Source organism: Pyxicephalus adspersus, chromosome Z, assembly GCF_032062135.1.
Source record: "Pyxicephalus adspersus chromosome Z, UCB_Pads_2.0, whole genome shotgun sequence".
Classification (NCBI taxonomy): domain Eukaryota; kingdom Metazoa; phylum Chordata; class Amphibia; order Anura; family Pyxicephalidae; genus Pyxicephalus; species Pyxicephalus adspersus.
Window position 1 is genome coordinate 15,630,746 of NC_092871.1, and position 24,220 is coordinate 15,654,965.

At 40.3% G+C, this 24,220-nt stretch overlaps 1 protein-coding gene across 1 annotated transcript; it reads right to left on the minus strand.

Moving 5' to 3' along the window:
* Positions 1–2,906: 2,906 nt before the first annotated feature.
* EXOSC5 (exosome component 5) lies at positions 2,907–24,191 on the minus strand. Its single transcript, XM_072431238.1, has 6 exons — positions 24,029–24,191; positions 19,592–19,705; positions 17,023–17,144; positions 10,743–10,883; positions 9,461–9,550; positions 2,907–6,235 (listed from the first exon to the last, which is right to left on the minus strand). The coding sequence occupies exons 1-6, from the start codon at positions 24,174–24,176 to the stop codon at positions 6,143–6,145; spliced, it is 708 nt and encodes a 235-aa protein (XP_072287339.1). The 5' UTR covers positions 24,177–24,191; the 3' UTR covers positions 2,907–6,142.
* Between the last annotated feature and the right edge of the window lie 29 nt (positions 24,192–24,220).

Below are 24,220 nucleotides of genomic sequence, written 5' to 3' on the forward strand. Positions count from 1 at the left end.
TTGAGTGCCAATTCAAACCATTGCAACATGCTAATCTATGTATTATATATTAATGCATTGATTACCATAAAACACCCCAGAGAAATGGGTTTCCGCCCTAAAAGAAGAACTAAACCGGGCCGAATCACTTGTCCATTTTCCAGCTTGAACGCCGCCATCTTCCTTCACTTCTTCCTCTTTCAAACGATCTTAAGCCATCTTGATTGGTTGTGCTGGGATGACGTAACTCCTGCACAGGCATGCGGGAGTTCATTTCTACCTGATACACACAAGTGAACCTGGGAATGCCAGGTTTCCCTGGCTAGAAACCTGGGGCGCTCAGGTTGGCAAGACGCATTATTGCAAAATGGACATTTGCTCTTCCTTTCTGCATAAATGACTGGCCTGATCATAGAAACTTAAAACAAGTCCAACATAAATATGTTTATAGATCTATAAAAATTATAATATAACATTTGGACTCCTTGCTGCTTAAAAACTATTTATTCCATGTAGGTGTGAACATCACCCAGCAATGAAGGGACCAAACTTCATTGGCAAACTTTCCAGATAAATAACATCAAACTCCATATGACTGCCAGAGAATTTAGATATAAAACACTTAAAGAAGCAGGAAACAGAAAAAAACATATTAATAATACATAAAAATGTTCCTAAGCCTAAAAGGAATGGAGATTATGACATTTAGGTAACTTTCCTATAGCTTAGTAAACAATAGAATTCCGCTTATTACCAATGATCACTCCAATGGTGGGATAATTTTATGCTCATTATTCTGTTTATGAAGGCATCAATTTGGATTCATGATACACAAATCTTGATTTGCATTTTATGTCCTTTTACGTGATGCTCGTCAGAATAATAACCAACCCAATGATTCTGACACAGCGGAATACCAGAGGTGACATCACAGATCAGCGGAGAAACAAGAAAGGCGCCTTAGTATTGTCCAGCCAGATAATGAGGACAATGCTTTATCTGCCCACAAGGACACAGATATATTATAGCGTGTTATTAAGAGTCTGACAGAGGAAACACCATGATGTACCGAGTGGTGATAGCAATGCTTTATGTGTAAACAAGCAGCAGACTGGCTGCACAGTAACACTTAGATATTACATTAATAGGGAGACAAGAAGATGTGAATAAATAAGAGAGATTATCCAATCGACTTGTCTGTAGCTTTCTCCAAGGGGATTTATTGGGGAATCTATGTAGGAGAATTCAATGATAACAGATAAGGTCGGCCAATACTTCTTTGCAGCTTTTAGCATTTACTTTAAAGGCCAAAGGGTAAAGTGCTGCAAGCCTTTCTTTGTTACAGAGCTACATAGGTGGAAAAAAGTACTTGTCAAGTTATATATATATATATATATATATATATATATATATATATATATAACCTAAAGAAGCAGATAATTCAGAAGACATACATAAACCTTTATTTATCTATTTATTACAAGTATTAGTAAACATTTATATTTCGCCAGGAATCTACCTAGAAGCTCTTACTATAAAGAAGCTCTTCTGCATGAACATAATATTGTTCCCTTTTCCTTTGTTGTAGTTACACCAATATTGTACCCACCCTAGACCCTACACCTTTCCCCTGATCCAACATAATATAAAACTATATGGGCTCATTTGGCAACAAATTGAGCTGCTTCTCAAAATCCTTGCAGACTGGCCTAAGGAAAGTTAGCCCAAAGTGAAAGCCCATTTTTGCTTCTTGTAATCCACTCTACAGTCAAGATGAAAATGGTAGAGGGAAGGTCAAAATATGCAATCAGTAAGATATGTTGCATGCACAGGAGAGGCTCATCAGTCTGCTGTAGCTCCTTCACTGCCCAATCATAGGTTTGGGACAGGGAGGTGACCCATGTGTACTTGTCGTCTAAATGGCATGGTCCTGTTGAAACTTCCAAGACTTTATGGACAGATCTGGAAATCCTTTGGTTAAACAGCTCTTAAATAGTTGTGTAGTTCAATTTAATAATGTTTAACCTACCTTGTACTTGTGTGGCATACCTAATCCAAATAGGTGACATGAGGTCTATTTATAAAGCAGTGAATCTGACAATCACTAACACTTTCCCTGTCAGGGAATCGATTACTGCCATCAAAGCACAAAGACCTAGAAGATTCTCCACTGAAAACGATTGAAGGTCACTGCATTAAAAATAGACTCTATAGTGTTATTATTACACAGTAGTAGTAAGATTGTGGTCTATGGCAGCGGTCGCCTACAGGTGGTCTGCAACGCAAAGCCATGGACCATGTATCCCGTATAGATCACAGGCTCAGGGCGGGTTGTGTCTCTAGGCGTGTTCTGGCATTATGACATCACTATGGGGGAAATGTTCTTCTCCTTTGAGTGACACACGTCTCCCCGGGCATGCGTGGTCCTGGGCCCGTAACTTTAGTGTTCTGTAGGTCCTAAAAGGTTGGCGACCACTGATCTATGGGAAACAACAGGGTAAAACTGAGTGTGGAAACTATGGGCTTGTTTAGGACAGGGGTGGGAATATGGAGTCCCAGGCAGCTCTCAGTGGTTGGCACCTTGGTGGTTACTCGGCCACTACATTGCTGCACAGGTTCTAAATGATCTAGCATTTCAGTATTTTACAGCGGGCTGCTCTGAGCCACTCACTAGCACCCCCATTCATTCCCCACGTACGGGAACCACAATGCAACCTAACTACTGGTCTGAACAAGCCCCAAGCTGGCAATTTGTTGTCCTACATTAATATAAATTATAACCAAGGCATCCAGCGGATATTTTTATGTATAGTTGTAAAAAATGCCTCTAGAAACATTACAGCAGTTTTTTGTGATAGTAGCATACAATGTTAAATTAAAAAAGTGCATTTTCATTAACCAGGTTTCCTTAACATCCACAACAAACAGACCATAAATAAAAGTTTATTTGTGCTACAAAATAACACAACAGTCACAATACAAAATGATAGTTTACAAAACTATACACAATGCCTCAATAATGCACTGTTTGGTGAATTGTACATTTTATAACAATGTGTCAATGTCACAGTAAACTAAATTAGAAATGTGTTCTCCTGCAAAGGGAAACAATCAATATGGCCTCCTGTAGGCTATTTGTGAAAGAACAGGCATATATAACCGAAAAGGGAGACAGCTGGGAGACAACTATTGTCGGATTAACCTGTACCTGTCACCTGAAGATGGTGGATATGACAACTGGAACGCTGCTCCCACATTCTATTCATGACTCAAGCCTCAATTACACCAATTTGGACACAATTATGTCTTCAGTTCCTAGTGAAGTGATAGGATAAATGTAAGTGCGGGAAACAACGCAGCACCGAAATAACAGAATGGAGATGACAGGCACATTTTTATACATAAAAGAAGGGAAATGGAAAAAAATGACTTAGATTGGTGGTGACAACTTGTTCCGGCACTTTGAGAGAGGGGGTGCTCTGTGCTCATTACCAAATTCTGCAAAGAACAACATAGTGCTGGTTTAAAAGATGATAAATACTTTTATACTATTTTATATATATATATATTTATATATAAATATATATTGCTTTGGCCCCAGTGAATCCCAAATGAATGTATATCTGTGTTTAGACTATGGTTTTTAAAAGTACTTACATAATAGTGTCTTACAACAGCATTCCCATAATGAAGCATGGTACCCAACATTTCCATTCTTCCCCCAGAACACCAAACCCATAATGAAGTATGGTGGTGGTAACTTTATACTGTGGGGGTGTTTTTCATTGACACAAAGAGGAAAATTGATCAGGCTTGAAGGAAAGATGGATAGCAATATTGGGTTTTAGTCTGCTAGAGACTTGTGACTGGGAAGAAGGTTCTCCTTCCAGCAGTGACAATGGCTGTATAGATAATCCCAACAAATTAACATATCCTGGAGTGATTAAAAGGAGACCTAGCACCACAATTTTTACTTTATATAAAAAAGGTAGATAACTCTTTTATTTAAAGTAAAAATGTGCTTTTTTTCTTTTAAATGCCCTAACATAAGTTGAGGTTGATGTAAACCAACCAATTTAACCTGAAGGAGCTGGAGTGGTTTTGCCTTGAGGAATGAGTTACAATCTCTGTGGGTAGATGTGCTATGCCAATAGTGACCTAACCCAAGCAAAATTTGGCATTACAAAGCATTGACTTTGTAGGGGGGAAAGCCTACCCACAGTCATGATTTCTGTGTTATTTTCCTATTTGTGTCACAAAAAAATGTACCTTAAAGTGATAGGCATGTTATGTAAATCACCCCCCAACAAATAAAATAAAATAATGCAAAAAAAGAAGATGAATACCAAGGAGGATGAATAATACTGCAAAGCACTGTATTGACCAGAACTTCAAGAGCTTAAATACAAGTTTCCAGTGGCTTCTGGAGCAGCTTGTATTGTGGCATAATGCATCCTCAAAGATGAGACTAGAGGTTCCAAAGCCAGATTCAAAGAGATTACAGCACTCACTGTATACAATACAGGGCTGGCAGGCTGCCAAAGAACTCGGAAGAATTGTATTTTCAGTGCTTCTGTTGAAAAGATGGATTGAATATGTATGTCTGCATAGTGCAAGCAGCTGCAGAAGTCAGCAATAGTTTGTTTTAAAGCTAAAGTAAAGTCTTGTAAAAATATGTAGTACTTTAGGATCATTGTCTGGGTACAGGTGAACTTTAACACTAATCTGTTAGTGTAGCAGTGTGTGGTAATGCTTGCACACAATGTTGAACATTAAACTGCAGTGCATAGATGAGAACCAGCTAAATTAAAAATTTGGCTGGTTGAAAAACTTCTAAACGGCAAAATTGAATGCATTTTGTTGCATTAAAACAAACACATAGGCTGCTGAAATTCAAAATTATCACTAAGAAGTCTATTTATAAAGCAGAGAATCGGACATTCACTGAAACATTCTCTGGTGGAGAATCAGTTGCTGCCACTGAAACACATGGATCCGGAAGATTCTTTATAAAAAAAAAATAGTTTAGTGAATGTCAGATTCAAAGCATTTTAAATAGACCTCTACATTTAATTTAGCCAAATACATTTCAGGTACAGCAAAACAAAATATGTTTAACATCTTACACCATTTTATTTCCTACAGAAATTCTATTTAGTTTTATTCTTTATTATTATCACACATCTATATCATGCTCAGCAGCTGGCAGCCCACGATGCACTTTGGTTTTGCAGCTTATTTTCCATTTATACCAAGAACAAATTCTGGGGAAGCCAATTAACCTAACTGCATGTTTATGGAGATGTGGGGGACACCCACGTGAAAACAGAGTTAATTTTAATTCTCAGGCAGGTAGAAATACCTCCCACCTACACGTATGCTGCAGAAAGGACTGGTAATTTTTGTGCGAAAGCAACGTTCTCACCACAGATGCCCAACACACTCCCTGCTGGGTGAGACCTAAGGCATTGCAATCAGCAAAGCTTGTCTGGTTGCCAATTGACCCCCCTGATCTGACTCAGGTGGGTGGCAGCTTGTTGCACCCCTGCAAAGAGATCTCTACTTCAAATTAGCAGCATGCTGGCATGGGACAGGTTTTATTTACCCTGCAGCTGCTTTAGAAGCTGACCTAAACAACAATAAATCTCTCCCACAGTTAGGGGTACAGATGCCTTCAAGGATGTATTTAACAATGCAAACTTCTGATTGGCTGCTGGCACAGTCTGATCTGAAGCCAACACCAAGCAGTCAAATTCCTTGGAGAGAAATCTAAGTTTATGTACTTGATGCATTTAAAAAACATTAGAAAATTAAATGGAAAGGCACCTTTTAAATTTACAGTTTTGGTAATGGCAAGCACATAGAAGTTAGGGATGCTATCAATAGTCAGAGACCAGCTGTCTAGGCTTTAGGTCACAAGGAAGTGTAGGAACAATGTTTTTTTTCTTATTATTATGACTTATTTATAGGCCTTTTTTGATGCAAAAATGGACAAAAGTTTATTTATTTACCAAAAAAATAAAACCTGGCAAGTAATATAAAAAATAATAAAGACCAGTGGATTTAATTTTAGGATCATCCAATAAAGGTAAATTCAGATACAATGTACAATACACAAACAATGATTTCTTCCAGAATGATGCAACAGAAGAGCTTTTCATAGTCACGATTTGGAAAATTTCCTCTTCACAGAGTCCTTGTAGAACTGGAAGATGTCTGAGGCTGAGACCCAGGCAGCTCCAACACACTGCTGGAACTGAAACGAGAGAGGAAAGCCAGCTATCTGTATTATACACGGAGTAGAAGACACATTATTAAACCCCCAGGCTCCCCGCACCCGCTGCCTCCCCCTCCCCTGTATCTACTCGCTCAGTTTATGAACTGCCAGAGGGAGCTGCAGCTATTTGTTCAATTTTAATGATTCTCTTAACATCATTTTATTAAATTGTCTCTCACTCACTCTGCCTGGGGGGTCAGTTCCACTAGCACAGGAGAGCTAGATTCCGCACACATGGAACAGAGAAAAGGGGGTAAGACCAATTCCACCTGTTCTTCCCACTGCTGGGCGACAAAGCGCAAGGTATGAGATCTGTGCAAGTTTAGCCCACTGCAGGGTGACCCAGACGGGAGGGAGCTAACAGACTGGTTGTTTCAATGGTAGGGTGATAAACATGGGAGCTATGAGACATGGAGTTTGTTGCTTCCATTGCCGGGTGAGACAGACAGAAGGTAGCTATGAAACATGGCATCTAGCTCACCTGGTGCAGGGTGATAAAGAAGGGAGCTACGAAACAGAGTGTATCCATCCCGGTGCAGGGTGATAATGAAGGGGGCAGTAATATCGAAGCCTCCCTTGCCACTTGCTGAGTGGCAGACACAAAAACCCATTAGGAAAAAGCCTCTTCAAAGCTTTAAGCCTGTCTTTCCATCTGCAGGGTGATACAGAAGGTAGCTGTGACATTGTAGTCTGTCATCACCACTGCAGGGTGGCACAAGCAGAAGCAAGCAGTGAGACGAGTACTAGATTCTTCTTCCAGCAAGGTGACAGAAGGGAGCTGTGAGGCAGACACTATGCCATCTGCTCAGGGTCACAATGACAGCGATGAGCTATTGCGGGCAATGATGGATACCACAGTGACACATACAGAGGTTTATGGTCCATATAATCAGTATTCAGCTGGGAGAAACTATTAGTTATGAGATAGAGTGAGATGCACTCCAGCTGAGAGAGATTTGTACAGAGATTACATATGACAGGACGGGAAGAGGCAGCAGTCAATGTGAAATGCTTTGAATTCTTTGGCACCCCACGTAGGACTATAATAGCTAAAGACATGGCCAGTGTATTATAAGTCTGACTTCAGCAACAGCTGGATGTCAGGTATTTGCCAGGGAATTTCCAAGATGTGGCGTAGACACTGCTGTGTGGGGTATCAGAGCAGCAAGAAATGAGAGATAGAGGTCCAGTACTAGAAATAGAAATGGGTAACCTTTGGGTCCATCCGAGAACTTCATGTCCCATCTTAGCCTGATAACCTCAATTACAAGGGAGCACTAGGATTACCTACATCTGTCCTTATCAGTGTGAAAACAAGTGCAAAATATAGAAATGGTTGATGTCAGTATGAAAGTTATATAAAAGGCAGATGTTCTTATTCTCTGGGTATTGCAACAAGGCTGCCAACAATTATGATACTGTGGATGTTGAATGTCAAAACGTTGCATGTAGGGTAGTACTGGCACATGCAGGCTGAGGTGTTTGAATAATATGGGCACCTCCACATGGATTCAAACACCTCACCATCATATACCATTTCCCTGATGTACCCAAACCACTGCAATGTCATCCCAGTCCTTTTGAAGCCTGGTATTCTTTCCTTTTATTATAAAGGTTGTTAAATATCTGAACATGCATGGGGGAATGGTTACCAGTTATGGTTCTGGATTGATTAGATAAACATACTACTACTGTAAGGCTTTGGATAGGGCACAAAAAACTACAGTACCAAGGCTAAAATAAAAGGTCAAGTCCAATTAAACATAAAAGATACATAAATTAATACAACTGTTTATTCATTATTACACCATTACCATATACTTTTTTTATACAACTAGCTGGAGTAGATGAAATTGACTTGGTATCAGTCTCCTGCAATCCCTAAGGAAACAGTACTAAATGGGCCTGTTTTATTAAAGCTCTCCAAGGCTCTAGAGGATACACTTTCATAAGTGAAGCTGGGTAATCCAGCACACCTGGAGAGGATTTCTTTAATGTCATTTGCTATTTGCTAGGAAATGCTTTAAATCCTGGACTAGATTCATTGCAGGTTTGCTGGATCACCCAGCTTCACTGATAAAAGTGTATCCTCCCCAGCCTTGGAGAGCTTTAACAAATCAGGGTCAATATGTGGATACAGAGAGAAAGGAGAGAGGAAGCAATCGAGCACCCTACTTTAAAATGTGGTAAAAATAAATATGTGGATTGGCAGAAAGCAGGGAAAAAGTTATCACTTTGCTTCTATCTTTGATGGAGAGAAAACACCACTGTTGTAATTGTGGTCTTCACTTTGCTGAGCAGTGGTAATAGTCTGTGTAAATCCTAGGAAGGATAAATATAAACATAAGTTCTTTGGTAGATAAAAGAGCTCCCAAATATTTATCTGTGTATTTAGCCTGACATTTATCTTTAATGCACTGTGTTCACAGAGGTGATTGCACGTTTACCTTTATGCTGATTCTACAAGTGTTTCATTTTGTACTGCTCACCAATGACCAATCTAAGACATTTTTGCAGCAAAGGGGATTCTGTAAACCTATTAAAACGACTAAGGGTCAGCTAGAGAATCTGCATTACTGTGCAGACTTACACACTGCCAGCTATCTCATCACTCTTTAGAGGCCACTTAGTCCTGTCCAAAAATACAAATGATAGCATAATGCAGCACCATGGCCATCCAAGCATTTCAATATGATACAGCTATTAGCATAACACAAAAAAGCTATCCACATTCAGAAGGCAGACACTGCAGCAACAGACCCGTAACAGAATGTAGAACATGCTTGAATTATTCCTGCATATTCTATTCTGACCCAGCATTTAAAGTAATACATTTGGGCATTAGAAGGCAAGAGGTTCTTATTTCAACAGAAGAGGGCCTGGTGTTGATGTAAAAAAAAGAAGGAAAATGGGGTCAGTGCGGTTATTCTGTATATAATGAAAAAGATAGCTCTACATTATAGGGATGTGAGTTTTCTCCAACATCGATGTCTTGAGATGACGGCAAAGGTCCTTGTTCTTATATCTGTGTATTACAAGGGGTCACTGTATACAAAGATTTCTGTAATAAGAATATGTGAAAGATTTGCAGTGCCTGTGTATTAGGAAAAGGGGAGAGCTTTGCATTGTGGCTGCATTAGGAGGATGAAGAAAGGTTAGTATTGCCCTGTAATGGAGAACTATATAAAAATCTCATGACCTTACCTCTTCTGCTGAGTATGTGCCTCTGGAGGAAACTGTTAACACTTTCTTCTCCATACTCTCCATTGCAATGGTCAATACCGCTCGGCTCTCCTAATAATACAGTAAGATATCACACCTCATCCTTCCACTAAAAAAACTCTAATGGGGTTAGCACAATAGACAAATTTAAAGCACAACTATTTCCATAAAAAAAATAAAGTAAAAACTTCTTGGAGTTTACCAATCATTTTACCAATCATTTTAGCTGCCTGTGTAAAGGCAGGAGGCTACCGAGGCCCACTGCTATCTTTGGGTAAGCAGAGGTCTGACAGACAACCTTCCCCCCATGTTGCCACGCTAAGTCAGAGCTAGAGCTAAGCAATCAGCATGAGGCATGAGCTTTGCCTAGCCCTGATTTAGCATGTGGGGAAGGGGCTGTAGTTGTGGCTGTGTAATCAGACTGATGCAGAGAGACTGCTGCTTTCACATACAACAGTTTATTCAGGAAATTTGCAACAGAAATTTACTAAAAAGGTAACAAGTGTGACAGTGCCTGAGCACTGGAGCATATGGAGAATTTTAAAACGTAACTCCTTCCCACTCCTATTAGAGTAATGGTGTTACCCGGGTGCATAGAAAAGGAAGAGATATTTTGTCAGGCAGAGTGCAGTGGATAAAAATGTGAGCCTGGGTAATCTACAGCTGACTTGTCTCATTATACCAATATAAGGATAAGGTATCCAGCATCAAGTAAAAACAAAGTCATGATATGGTCAGGCACTACTTCATAGCAATGCACTCCTTACAACAAACAAACTTTGTCATGGAGAAAGGGTGCTTGAAGATGTAGTCACCAGCCCTTCAAGGTATAGGATTCTAACCTAAATGTAAAAGCGCTGTCACAACACGATGAATAGCCAACATTTCGGGGCTGTGTAGGGTCCTTCGCTCAGGACAACAAAGTGATATCATAGGTTGTTACTATGTTACCCTGAGAAAGGGACCGTGCATGGCCCTGAAACATTGGCTATTCGTCATGTTGTGACAGTGATTTTACATGAAAGCTCAAATCCTGTACTGTGGAATGCTAGTGACTTTGTCTTCAGTCTTCAAAGGGAGTACTCCATGTCAAAAAATATGGCACCCAGGTTGCTGCAGGCACAAAATTAAATAAAGGAAAAAAAAAACACAACATGCCAAACCAGCCTTTTTTTTGTATTAAAGTGGTTTAATGAAACTTCCATACTTCCAAGAATTTTAAGCATACTTCAGAGAAAAAATATTGTCACAAAATTTCACTGACCTTTTGCTCTTTAAGGTTGGGGTCAACTATTAGCAGATCCTCAACAGGCAGGGCACATGTGACCGCGCAGAACAGGCCACGCATTGGGATCCCTGCATCTATCAAAGCCATGCAGGCTGCATTAAGGCAGCAGGAAAGTAACTAAGAGGTTTAGGAGTTAAGGATTTGGATCAAAAAGGTAAAGACAATAAAGAATACTACAAAATTAAGTGTATAGCAAAGCATTACAATTTTCTTTTTACAGATTTGGTGTTTTACCATCAAAATAATTGAGGACAGCAGAGAACTAATGAGAAAGTACAAAAGTCTTTGGCAAAAAGCAACATTATGGAGCCTGTATTTATTGGTACTGATGCCGTCTCACTGGACCCCATAAAAAGCCATATACAGTTTCGTTGATCACGAAACAGAGTTGAGCACTCTTCTTTGATAGAGGTCTCAATATTCATATTTCAATCTTCTAACTGTGGAACAAACAGATACTTTGTAGCACGAAAGATATCCCAATGTAGACCTCACTAAGGCTGTCTCGGACAAGAATCTGACATGGGGTCGTCCGATGTCGTGCACTGATCTGTCCTGGGGGAGCCATTAACAACGGAAGAAGAACGACCACAATGGAAGTGAAGAGAGAGGGTTGTTGCTCACTCATTCATTCTCCCCCCTCCATAAAGCAGAACGACACTGAATGTACAGCGCTCGCTCATTCATCTATCACTGGTTTGTTGGTGGAAATGATCATGAAAGATGTGAATATATCAAACACATCAAACATGTGTATATAGCTCAACTCAAATTATTGTAGAGTAGGAATGTGGCTACTTATTGGTCACAAATGACTGCTCATCTGGATAGCAAGCACTTGGTCTGTTTACATGTTCCCATCAGTGTGCATGTATTAACACCTACATTACGGAGAGACGATGAAATATGTTGCAGTGTTTTGAAGATTGGGCACTACTGCAGCCATTAGTGTTAAGTTTTCAAATGCTAAGAAACAATAAGCAGCCTGGCTAATGACAAGCGATGCTTTGAGCACCACTTGCGACAACCACAGGGGACAATAACGAGAGCCTCAGACCATCAAAGGGGATTGTAATTAGGTAGTAGGAGATTAACAGCTTGCAGCAAACAAAGAAAAAAAAATCTGTGTTAGGAGGACACAGTCCTTCAGTTTCAACACCACCTAAAGATGGGTAGATATTTCCCCAATTGCCATTCCCATGGCGTTCTCTGCACTTTTACAGGCAGCCAATGCCGGATCTCATGTCTACAAGCAAGAGCAATACTATACTTCTCATTATCAAGATAACAAAAAACCAATATGAGCCCACTCAGCACATTGGGAGGAAACGTGAATGCCAGAGGCACGAAGGCAGGGAAAAACGATGGGGATGACATTCAGACTAATTACCTGAATAAAATAGGAATTGTGACAAGTCTCTTCCCAGTCCTATTTTAAGCGTGTTTACCGCTGCACAGACATCTCCCGTTTAGGAGTTTGAGACATCCTAATTTCCTGCGATACCTGTATGGTGTTAATTAACTTGCTAATCTGTGACAAATTACAGGGAAACATCCTATCTGTGTCTTCTGAGAACAAGTCTAGGCGATCCGGTTTATACAGCTCTGCATTTTAGCAGAATTATTTAATGCATGGTGATCTGTCACATCCAGGATACAGAAACGAGCTATGGCAGGAAAAATGTTTATTCTAAGCAGATATTATATTTTAGTGGGTTCAGCAGTCAATCCATAACTAAAGTGAATACATAAATACCTTCATACAGAGAAAACCTCATCTAAAAATTATCCTAAAGATACATAGTGTTAGTAGACATATTGATCCTTCCCCACCCTGGGACACTATATCAGACACCATCCTCGTGTATTAATCATGTTCTGAAAATAGGAAGATGCTTGTCTTCCTGAAGCATGAACATATATTCGCTTGCCCATCTTTCATTAAATTGTATCCTTTCTGCATCAACTTTTTTCACGTTGGACATTATGGGAGTGATTGCTTTTTTGTTCCTAGCTGGTTTTTCTGTGGTAGGTGTACCTGACCTATCCTGGTCTATGTGAGGGGAATGGGGCCACTGACAGTTCCAAGATGGAGGCCTGTGTCTGGAGACATTGCTTATGTATCATCCCACTGAGATTCCATGAGCAGCAGGAGCATACTACTGGCAGCAGGATCAGGACTGAGTCTCAGCAGGAGTGTGAAGAAGCAACAGGGGTCCTTCTGCCTGCAGGAACGTTCTGCTTCTACCTAGCATTCTGGGACCGAGTCCTCCTGCCTGCAAAGGTCAGGCGCTTGGATGCGGCACAATCACCAAGGGCCACATAAAACGGCCAGATGGGCCTTGTGTTTGAAACCTGTGCCGTTAACTGTATTTATCCGGCACCTAAAATACTCTTATCAGACTGAATGGGTTCTATTCATCTGCTATTTTTTTTTTTTTTTTAGATAATTTCTCATGGTAGCTTTGCTGCTTCATGCAGCGTCCAAGAGCTGCTAACTGCTGCAACCCCAAGAGTTACATATTTCCATTTGTTTATAGATACTAAAAATAAAAGTAAACAAAAACAATAATACTAAAAATAAACAAAACCAACTTAGACTGCACAAGCATTTGCAAAAGCCTGACAATGGCCAAATGGTTACTGATTATTAAATGATAAGTTTTTTAACTACTACCCTATAATAGGCATCAATAACATAATGCTTTTTTGAGCAGAAAAGTCTAGGTTAAAACTTGAATAAATAATCACTGGTTATCATTAGCATTGACTGTTTTGTTATATTAGAGGCCTATGCAGAGTCTTTACAGTGCTGATAAATTCTAGGTATCTGTAATCTAACACTATTGTTGTGCTCTAGATTGACTAAATAACTTATTTTTTATATCACCTGCCTGTTATAGTCATTTAATCTATAGTATCAAAGGACACTGACCAATACATCAGCTTTTTTCAGACTTTAAGCTGCAAACCTCTGCTATTAGTCGCTCCTAGTTGCCCCTCTTCAATACTCTGACATTCATCCACACAGTTGTGCCAACCACAATTTAACCTTAACTGCACCTGTGTGCCATGGAGCTGAGAGTAGTTGAGATTGCAGTTTGCTGCAATGTTTTCATGACGTTTATGGATCTTTCTCTGCTGCAGGTCCCCTAGAAACGGGTACCTAGAGAAGACCAGAAATAGATAATTTGTGCCGGTGAATTCAAGTCAATGGAAGCAGCTGGCCGTTCAAAAGCAACATGTTGCTTTTAGAAACTGTGGCGACATTTCAGCAAACCGCCTGGTTTCCAACCACTCCAATTTAGTTAAAAGGAAATAGTTGGATAGCAGTTGAACCTGCAGAAGACTGCGGTGGAAAGTCAGAAATTAGCATCACAAGAGGAGAAAGATAGGATTCTCCTTCACTGTCTATTTATTAGTCTGTGGATATGTTCTAAGCAGTGACTGTCTATGACCTGGCTGTCCTGCCCAGCAGTCATGCCTGGATCATAATCCCGGCTAAAGAGAAAAATACAAATACTTTGCAAAGCAGAAGTTTCCATATTCATATTACAGCTTTGTACTCATCTTTTTCATGTACAGGTAGTCTCTGGGTTACATACAAGATAGGAACTGTAGGTTTGTTCTTAAGTTGAATTTGTATGTAAGTCGGAACAGGTACATTAAAAAAAAAAAAAAACAACATCATTTTTACTTTACATAAAAGGGTTGGCTACCATTTAAGTGAAATTTCTGAGTTTAGGTACGATTTAAAGTTACCCACAACCTCAGTTATGTACAGCAAAAGATTTCTTCTGCAAGTCATGCAAACCGCCCCCCTCCCCCTTCAAGCCTCCATCCTGCACATGAGCGAGCAGTAAAGCCCCATTCGTACTTAGGAGTAATGCGTATGTCGGATGTCCCTAACTCGGGAACTATCTGTAGTTGAGCTTTAAAGCCCTCCTATCCAATCAAAAGCCATATGTCAATTGCAGCCTACCTATTTGTCCAACATTTTTCTTGAGGTTTTTGACATTTATGGGAGTTTATAAATGTCCAAAAAACCTTAAACTATTTCTAGGACAATTTACTATGATTACATACTTCCCGACATATTTCTGATTACTGTCTACACCACTCAAGTAGATTATACTTATTTGCAATATAACAGTGTTTCGTGTGAGCAAGAGATTTTGCACACACACCAAAGCACTGGACATTTCTGGAAGCTTTTTTACTTTGGAAGGAGGGAGCATCAGAACATTTCCTAAGCAACATCTCCTAACTTACATATGTATACCTCCTGTAAAAGTCAGACTGCATTTTGAAAATAATAATACAGGAAGGCAATAGCAAATATACAGCTGATTGCCTTTAGATTCAGAAGTCCAGCAATAGCTAACACAATGCAGGATCTGGTCATCCCATTTAAGTGTTGGAGGGTTTATTAGAATCAACAGGCATACATCAGCAGTTTTACACCGAGAGTCTAGACTATTATTATACAGAAGTGCTTACTCAGAAAGCTGAGCCATAAGCTGGACAGTTCTGCAGCACGCACGAAATGGTTGTCAGCTGGATTCCCTGCAGCAATTTAATATTTGCTAAGTGTTTGAACTAAACATCAAAGACAGCTGCAACATCTGCATGCGTTGTACACATATTTGTTGATCGGTACTAGGTGGGTTCTAAAAATGTGTGTAGTCAATGCATATCAAGAAATAATGCAGTCACTTAACTTGTAAAGTTGAACTACAGGCATAAATGATATATTGGCTGTAGTCTGTGATTATCAGCAGTCCCCTTGTAACACAAATCTAGATGGAGTTGAAACACAGTTTTATTACCTTCTCAAAAAAGCCAGAACAGAAAGCCTCATTACTGCCTTCCTCTGGTGGGCTCTGACAGATGAAGTTATCTACAGCAAAGCCCAGCACAGTAATAAGACTTCCCGTGCTGGCTTTGTTTACCCAATACAAAAGCGAGTGACCGCAGTGCATCTGGTGCAGATCAGAGGACCAAAGCAACTTTGTGATCCATGTTCTTTCCTGCGGGCTGTAAATTAGATAATCCAGTTTTAGATTGGCATCTTTAAATGGACTTTAAGTAAACCACCAACAAACAACTCCAGCTGATGTGTTTTATTTTGTCTGACTCAAGTTTTGTGGAAAGTTGGGCTTTAGGCAATATTTATTTCTTTAGTGTTGCTAATATTGAATCTATTGAACACACTGAAGTGCAAACAATTGCCAGCCTAATGATATATACTCTGCATGCAGTGCGGTTTAATTTTTATTGGAGAAGGGTTAAAGTGTAAAGCAAGGGCCCAAGATTCAAGGGGGATTCACAGGGACCAATTTGAAGATTATTACAGGCACTTTTAAGCACCACAAGGTCCAGGGCTCAAGAACTATTGCTTTCTTTGTTACTTTTCATGTCAGATCAGGCTCAGTTGCATGTAAACCTACATGAACAACAGTGGCAAAGAGAAACATATGCAATCGCTCCTGATTCTTAGAAAGTGCCAGCTACATGCCCATCTCTTGACTTTCCAAGTAAAAGACAGGGGTTTATTATTCGGTCAGTGAATTCACATTTAGGTCCCAACAATTGACTTGCATACTTGTCCTTACTCTGTAAATTAAAGCCAAGTTAAATGTACCCCATACAGAATAGGGAGTAGTTTCAATTGGTCATATTTTTTGACTCCAAAGACATAACACAAACCAATCTACATGCAATACTTTCAGATTCTGAGGACATTTTCTGCTCTCAACCTATATGGTTGAAGGCAATCTGAGTGAGTTTCTGCTTATAACGTATTGCAAATGCTTTTATTACAGAATTGGAAATCTGATGGCTGATCGCACTTGCTGCTCGGAATGGATTTTAAAGAAGAGAAAGAATGGAACACTAATAAAATATTTTCGGATAATGATCGCTGAATCAGAATATGTCCATTACTGCTCTTGACTATTCTCTCTAAGTTTATGACCTCAGGGACTGCTATAGCTTCACGTTTTCTCTGCTCTGTATCAATAAATTGCCAAAAATAATCGAGACAAATGAGGAACTGGCAGCAGAAGGAAAAAGGTTCACTGACTGTGGAAAACATTAAATGGAATAAAACATTATGTGAATAACAAGGTGAGATGGACTGATAAGTAATTGAAAACATTGCAGGCGCTCTACAGAAGAATTTAGGAATGGAAAGTACGCCTTCCAGTGGCTAAATGAAGAAAGAACAGACAAAACCAGCACTAGTAAAGGATACAGAGCCGTCATCATTAATAATCTGCAGTACGATGGTGATCGATGTTCGGGGGTGCAGAGTGCCGTTAATCACAGATTCGCAGGTCTCTCGTATCAATTGCTCCTGGCTCTTCTCTTGTATTGCTGAGTGAGGAAACAAAAAAGTAAGAAAGAATATATGATGGAGTAATACCGTGTTTTAATTCCTATTTATATTATACGGAGGCGGGAGAGAATGTGCGTTTAAAACAATATTATATTCTTAATGCAAAAGGTAGTTATTGCCAACACAAATAGCAAAAGTAAAGTCCTTTTGTAAAAGAAACCGTGGACATACTCCATGTTTAAAAACTATAACTTGACAAGACAATCAGGGGGTTAGGTTCTCCCAAAAAGCAGTATTAACCACCAATGTTGTGTACAAATGTGTAGAATGGACTACAGAGAAGAGATCAATTTATTATGAGACTACCTGGTGTTTGGTTTCATAAATGACGACAGTTTTATGATGTTAAGCAGACTGTTATTTTGCAAGGTGACAGTGTTAAAAGTTCACCATCCTACCTACCGATAATCACCTGCCCTGATCGGTTCTGTTACTCTGAATCTTAACCCTGTACAAAATTTATATTCGCACTTACAGTTGATGGTCTCACTCCATCCTTCCCATACCCCTGGAAAGGGACTACAAAATATGCAGGCTCAAGCACTGCATATTTGGATAGGGGGGGTTCACATTCTCCCATATACAGAAAAATGTTGGTTGGAGCCTTTGCAAAATACAGAAAGTAGGAAAATGTGACATAGCTCAATATAGGTGGGTCAGGGTGGACTTTTAGTGACTGATACTTTGTCCTGAATTGCCAGTAAAAGATCTGCCTCAACACATGAACCACACAAGTCTATTAAGTGTTACAGTCAGGAAAGTTTCTTCGTTGCCCCTCTGATTCGGTATGGCTGTGTTACCTGATTCTACAACTTGAACAAAGGTGAGAAGATGCATTTTTTTCAGGTTAGACAGGTTAAGCCAACGTACGTGCACCTCTTCTGCTGTCCAACACCCAAAAATCATCTCTCAACACAAGAGTCCATCCCCTTGGTGCCTGAAGCTCTCTACAATCCCTCCTGCTGACTGTCATGCCAATAAAGGAGACAATGGTAACATGAAGTTAAGCAGAACTACCCATGGAGAGCTGTGAGCAACCAAGTACGGTGCTCAACCCATATATTTTTTTAAACTGTGTGGGAAGAAATTGTAGGCAGGTTTCAGCCCCTGTATTGTGACCCAGTTTATCAGTAACCACCCAAAAACAGCCGGGTGGTTGCTGAAAAGTGGCGGGTGGTGCTCCAGGGCTGGGGAGAACACTGAAGCAGATTGACACTTCAAGTATCCATTTTCAGAGCAGGAAGGGATCAGTGAGGGGCCTTTCTTTTCTTTTCCTATATATAGATTAATATATATATATATATAGATATATTATATATATATATATATATATATATATATATATATATATATATATATAAATAGACATAGCTTGCCTTGAAAACTTTGCTATACCATTAGAATCACTTTAGGAATCACAAGCAGAGCCATAAAGCTGCGTACACACTGCCAATTTTTGTCGTTGGAAAGGATCTTTCACGATCCTTTCCAACGACAAGGGAGTGCACGATACATGAACGGTGCTGTACATACAGCACCGTTCATGCTCTATGGAGAGGGGAGGGGGAGAGCGACGGAGCAGCACCCTGCTGCGCGCTCTCCCCTTCACTTTCATTACGATCGGCTGTCGTCCATCGTCTGTGGATCCGGCAGGTCGGTCGTCCGGACGATGGACGACACCGACTGTACACACGGCAGATTTTCGCCCGATAATTGGCCGATGCCGATTATCGGGCGATAAAAATCTGACGTGTGTACGTAGCTTAAGAAACATTCTGTGGCTAACTGTGAATCTACCCAAAACCTCTTATTTATAGAACAAACATACTTAATGGTGCTATACCTCCTGGGGATCGGCTGGCACTTTTATCCCCCGTAGCCACTCCACAGCTTGCGGGCTAACAGATCCATAAGAAAAAAACAAGAATTCTGGAGTCTGTGGTTAAATACAAGTACTGGGAGACTCTATTCATAAAAGCATTAACAGCAATAGAATGCCTTGAAGCATTTCACGCTGATGTGCTTAGTCATAAGGCCTGATGACTAAAAGCATCAGTGTGAAATACGTGAAGCCATTCTTTTGTTGCTAAAGCTTTTGTGAATAAGGTCTTGCCTTTAACCATGGACTTCAACATCTTTTGTTACTTTCTTATTGAACATATGGAGTTTAAAAGACAAAGAAAAATATAAAAAGCAAAAGTTACTTTAACAATAAACCTAAAATGTGTCCTTGCTGATAACAGACCAGGGTTTCTCTTTACCATGGGGTATACAGACCACCAGCTTAAAAAAACACAGATATGATCACTGCATCCTTTGTCATGTTACTTGTGTAGACGTTTGCTGCAAGCTCATCCTCCGTGTATGACAAGCCAGAGAGCGATGGGAGATACGAAACTAAAAGTTCAAAAAATGGTGTACTTACCAGGTAAACCCACCTTGGGTCTAACCATCACCTCAACAGTGGCTTTATCATGCATCTCTTTGCTGACTTTAATTTCTGCTGGTCCATAGACTCCAGCCAGGACTGACGTTGCTCCTGTAAAATAAATAAATATGGTAAACTGCGTGTTCAGCACTTTCATCATTTGGATGGGGATCTCAATTTTGTCCAAAGGGACAGGGCAATGTGGTAACAAAAGCGTATGACCATAGTGGAAATGTTTTATACTTTGTCATGCGTAGCTGTTTGATTTCTGGTAAATGCAGATCAGCTGATCTCTTGGACCAGACACACAATAGTTTCAGTGCGTCTGACATGCTTTGAAACTTGTAGTGTAGGCTGCTTATACTATTACTAAACAGTATTTATAAAGCACCAACATATTACACAGCGCTGTACATTAAATAGGGGTTGCAGATGACAGGCAGATACAGACAGTGACACAGGAGGAAGAGAGGACCCTGCCCTGAAGAGCTCACAAAGCACTTCTTGTACCATTCTTTAAATGCCTGTTGATCCTGCTAGTATAAGCATGTGATCAGCACTTCCTTTGGAAGGTTAATGCCTTTCCTTCTGCAGAGAAAGTATGGCAAGAACGAGAAAAAAAGATAACAGACTATCCAGGGAACATCCCATTGCTTCACGGAATCAGGAAGGATTTTTTTCCCTGTTGAAGCAAATTGTACCCGTTTTGTTGCCTTCCTCTGGATCAACTATGTCCATAGAATTTGGTATCAGGGATGTTTATTTCCCTAGGAGAATGAACTTGATAGATTTATGTCTTTTTTCAACCTTACTATGTAACAACATTATTACCGTTGCTTCTCCTGTACCTGCTAATTGTTAACATTACTGACAGCCCCATCAGTGAAGAGACAACCTAGCTCAGTCTATAACCCAATAGACCCGATTTATTAAAGCTCTCCAAGGCTGGAGAGAATACACTTTCATCAGTGAAGCTGGGTGATCCAGTAAACCTGGAATAGATCTCAAAACCAGGACTCAAAACATTTGCTGACAAATAAGAAATCCATTCCAGGTTTGCTGGATCACCCAGCTTTACTGATAAAAGTGTATCATCTCCAGCCTTGAAGAGCTTTAATAAATCAGCCCCATTAGATCAGAGTTTCTCAACCAGGGTTTCTCTAAAGGTTTCTAGGGGTTCCTTGAGCTATGACCAATTTTTGATTCTCAGTTTAAGTGACACCAATGATTTTTTTGGCTCTCTGTAAAGGTGACATTCTTCCCAATGACCAGCAACGTCAGAAGCATTTTTACCACTGACCACCACACTAATGAACTGTGATCTGTGGATATTTAGAAGGGATTCCCTGAAGGATATTTCAAAGGGTTCCTCCATGTTAAAAAGGTCAAGAAACACTGCATTAGACTGGTAATATGTTATGCTATTTGCCAGAAGGAAAGATACAATAATTTTCGTTAACCTTCCTGGTGGTATGAATATTAGGTATTTTTAAATGTAAGTGGTACATTTAAAAATACTTTGTATTTTAATTTTTCTGCCTGGCCCCGCACCCTAGCCACACGCTTGCACGCAGATGCCCGGCCGGTGAAGATGCCGGAGGATGCCGCAGGCATCGCTTACCAGGTAAGCTTTTTTAACTCCCTGGCATTTCTACCCCGAGTATGGCTTGGGGTTACTGCTTTTATTATGGATAATTCACCCCGGCCACACTCGGCATTACCGCTAAGAAGGTTAAAGGCATTTAACATGCCAAACTGCACTGAAAATAATACTCCAACAGTAAGATCTAAAAACCTTGCAACCCCAAGAGCCTTTGAGTGTTATAAGTGTGCAAAGAATAGTTCCTCTTTATGAAAGACTTATTTCAGTCTTCAGCCTCGGATGAATAACGCTGCAAAATATTGCACACTGAGCTGTACATGTGTGGGTCAGGGTACTTACCAGACATGGGAGTCGACATATCATTATCTAAAATTGTATGTCTTTGTATCAGTTTTTTACATGGTTCTCCTAATCCCCTGAGGAACCCCATAGGGTGAAACGCGTTAGGATTCTGTTGAAACTTACCTGCTGTTGGACGATATGTCATGGGCTACTTAATATGAGGTTACTTACCAGTAAACCGTATGCCTAGATATCCTAAAAAATATAGATACTCACATTTATGCCAACAAAACCCCTGCTGTCTTTCTTTCCTTTTCCATCCTTATTTTAAAGTGGAAGTAAACTAAAAACAAAACAAAAAAAACACACTTCCCTTTAATCCTGCAGGTCCCTTGATGGCGCTGGTCCTTTTTGCGATCCAGTCTTGTGTCATCATGGGATTCCTCTTTGTCTCAGCGCCAGGCGCCGCCATCTTCTGTCTTCTCTTCCTATCCTCTTGCTACATCACTCGATCTCGCACTCGTGGAGGGGGGGGGGGATAGCCGTTTTCACTGCACATGTGTGAGATCGGCATCTCTTTCCCCTTAGTGGAAAAGATGCTCCTTCTCCGCATGCCCTAATCTCAGCCTCCCGGTATGTGTGACATGGGTATCCCAGGAGGCTCTGCGCTCCCATTCTCCCAAAAAAAAAAAAGTGTTGCACTTAAAAACAAAAACAAAAAAAAACAATATTTTTACTTTATTTAGAAGGGTTGTTGAGTTTACGTGCGCTTTTACTATTCTTAGGGGCTGGTGAAAACTTATTATACTCGAGTAACAGACACCAACAACCATACTTGATTATTTTCAAAATGTTTGCAAGCCCAGTGCAGACCCAGAGGGGCTCCTTCAGTCCTAGCTGGAATGTTCTTGGTATACCGGCTATCAATGCTGAGCTGTGCATGGATTTTGACAAATCAAGGGAGCAATCAGACAGGTGAGTATGTATTATTGAAGGAAATAGACATCGCCTGTCCCTTTCTGTAACAAAACCCGGCCTGAGTGCAGACTTTTAGGATGGAAATTGTATTGTGCCAGATGATTCCCCAAGCACAGCTCTCTCCTCTTCTGTATCTAATCTCTGTGCTGGCCCATCTCCTCTGTCCCTCCTACTTAACATTTTGTAGCTCCTGATTGATGGGGAATACAATGGGGTGACATCACATCCATAATAGAGCAGCACGGTGCCTCAGAGGTTAGCACTCCGGCCTTTGCAGCAAATCTCGGCCAGGACACTATCTGCATGGAGTTTGTATGTTCTCCCCATGTTTGTGAGGGTTTCCACCAGGCGCCCCAATTTCCTCCCACATAAAGTTAATTGGCTTCCCCACAAATTGCCCTTAGATTGTATTATTGACTCTGGTAGGGTCATTAGTTTGTGAAACGCTTTGAGGGACAGCTAGCGACATGACTATGGACTTTGTACAGCGCTGCCTACTATGTTGGTGCTATATTAATAAAAAATAACAATGATGGCAATTCCTAGCAGCATCCTTAGGTCTCTTACAGATGTGTGGTCCAAAACCACATGGCTACCGGCTCCTGGGTGCCCCTATATTCACTGGGGAGCGTTTTTTGATAAATGAATGAATAGAACACCTCGCTGTAGTTGGAACATTTCCCCAATCAAGTCAATGGAAGCGTCTGGCTGCTCAATGGCGGAAATAACCTCAATATTACACCCAGGATCTGTGCCACAAACAACTACCACCATATAGCAGCATGCTCGAGGAAATTAGCCTATATGATAAATGTTCATATCATGTTTAATGTACAGAGCTACGTAATATGTTGGTGCTATATAAAAACCGTTTATTAAGAATACTGCTGCAGAATATGATCTGATGACAGCGTCTCTTTGGATTGTAAGCTCCTCGACACAAGGTCCTCCTCCTGTGTCACTGACTGTCATTTGCAACCCCTATCTAACGTACAATGCTGCGGAATATGTAGGCGCTATATAAAACCTTTTTAATATTAATAATTTACAGGTGTGCATTGACCTTAATTCTACACTGATCAATATGTATATATATATATTGCAAGCCACTACTATTTATTTTTTTTACTAGTGCACATACACAAACATAGGTATAACGCTGCAGAATATGTTGGCGCTATACAAATCCTGTTTATTAATAATAACAATATTATGAAAAAAAAAAAAATCTGAAAAGCTATAATTAGAAACAAAACCTAAATAATGAAGCTAAGGAATAATAAGGGATTTATCCCCCTTTTATTATGTGATAACCCCCCTGCTAGATTGTAAGCTCTTCGGGTCAGGGTTCTCTTCCTATGTCACTGTCTGTCATTTGCAACCTCTATTTAAGTACAGCGCTATGTAATATGTTGGCGCTATACAATATTAATATTGGGTTTTTTATTGGAGAACACGTGTTCAGATCTTTGTGGGATTGGTGTCCACCGCAAGCCTAGATGGGACTTTTAATGCTCCACGTGATTTTTGGGGACCCCATGACCCGTTCGCTTGCTTACAGAAGCCGTTACCCTGTAAGAAGTTGGCGGAGCCATCCGGGCGGCTCAGCAGCCCCAGCTCACAGCCGCTCATCCGCAAACTCCGCTCCACGGCTTCCATCCTGCGCTTTACAATACACCGCCCGTGCGTCGGGGGGCCTGATTCCGAGCTGACCTCCATATTGCCGGTATAGCAAAATTACAAAAATCTCCCTCAGTGTAAAC

Excerpts from the sequence above, each read along its gene's own strand:
- EXOSC5 (XM_072431238.1), bottom strand. The coding sequence starts at position 24,176 with ATGGAGGTCAGCTCGGAATCAGGCCCCCCGACGCACGGGCGGTGTATT. Across the intron at positions 19,706-24,028 it reads CTCCGCCAACTTCTTACAGG|GAGCAACGTCAGTCCTGGCT; the intron begins GTAACGGCTTCT and ends TTTATTTTACAG. Across the intron at positions 17,145-19,591 it reads ACCCAAGGTGGGTTTACCTG|CAATACAAGAGAAGAGCCAG; the intron begins GTAAGTACACCA and ends TTCCTCACTCAG.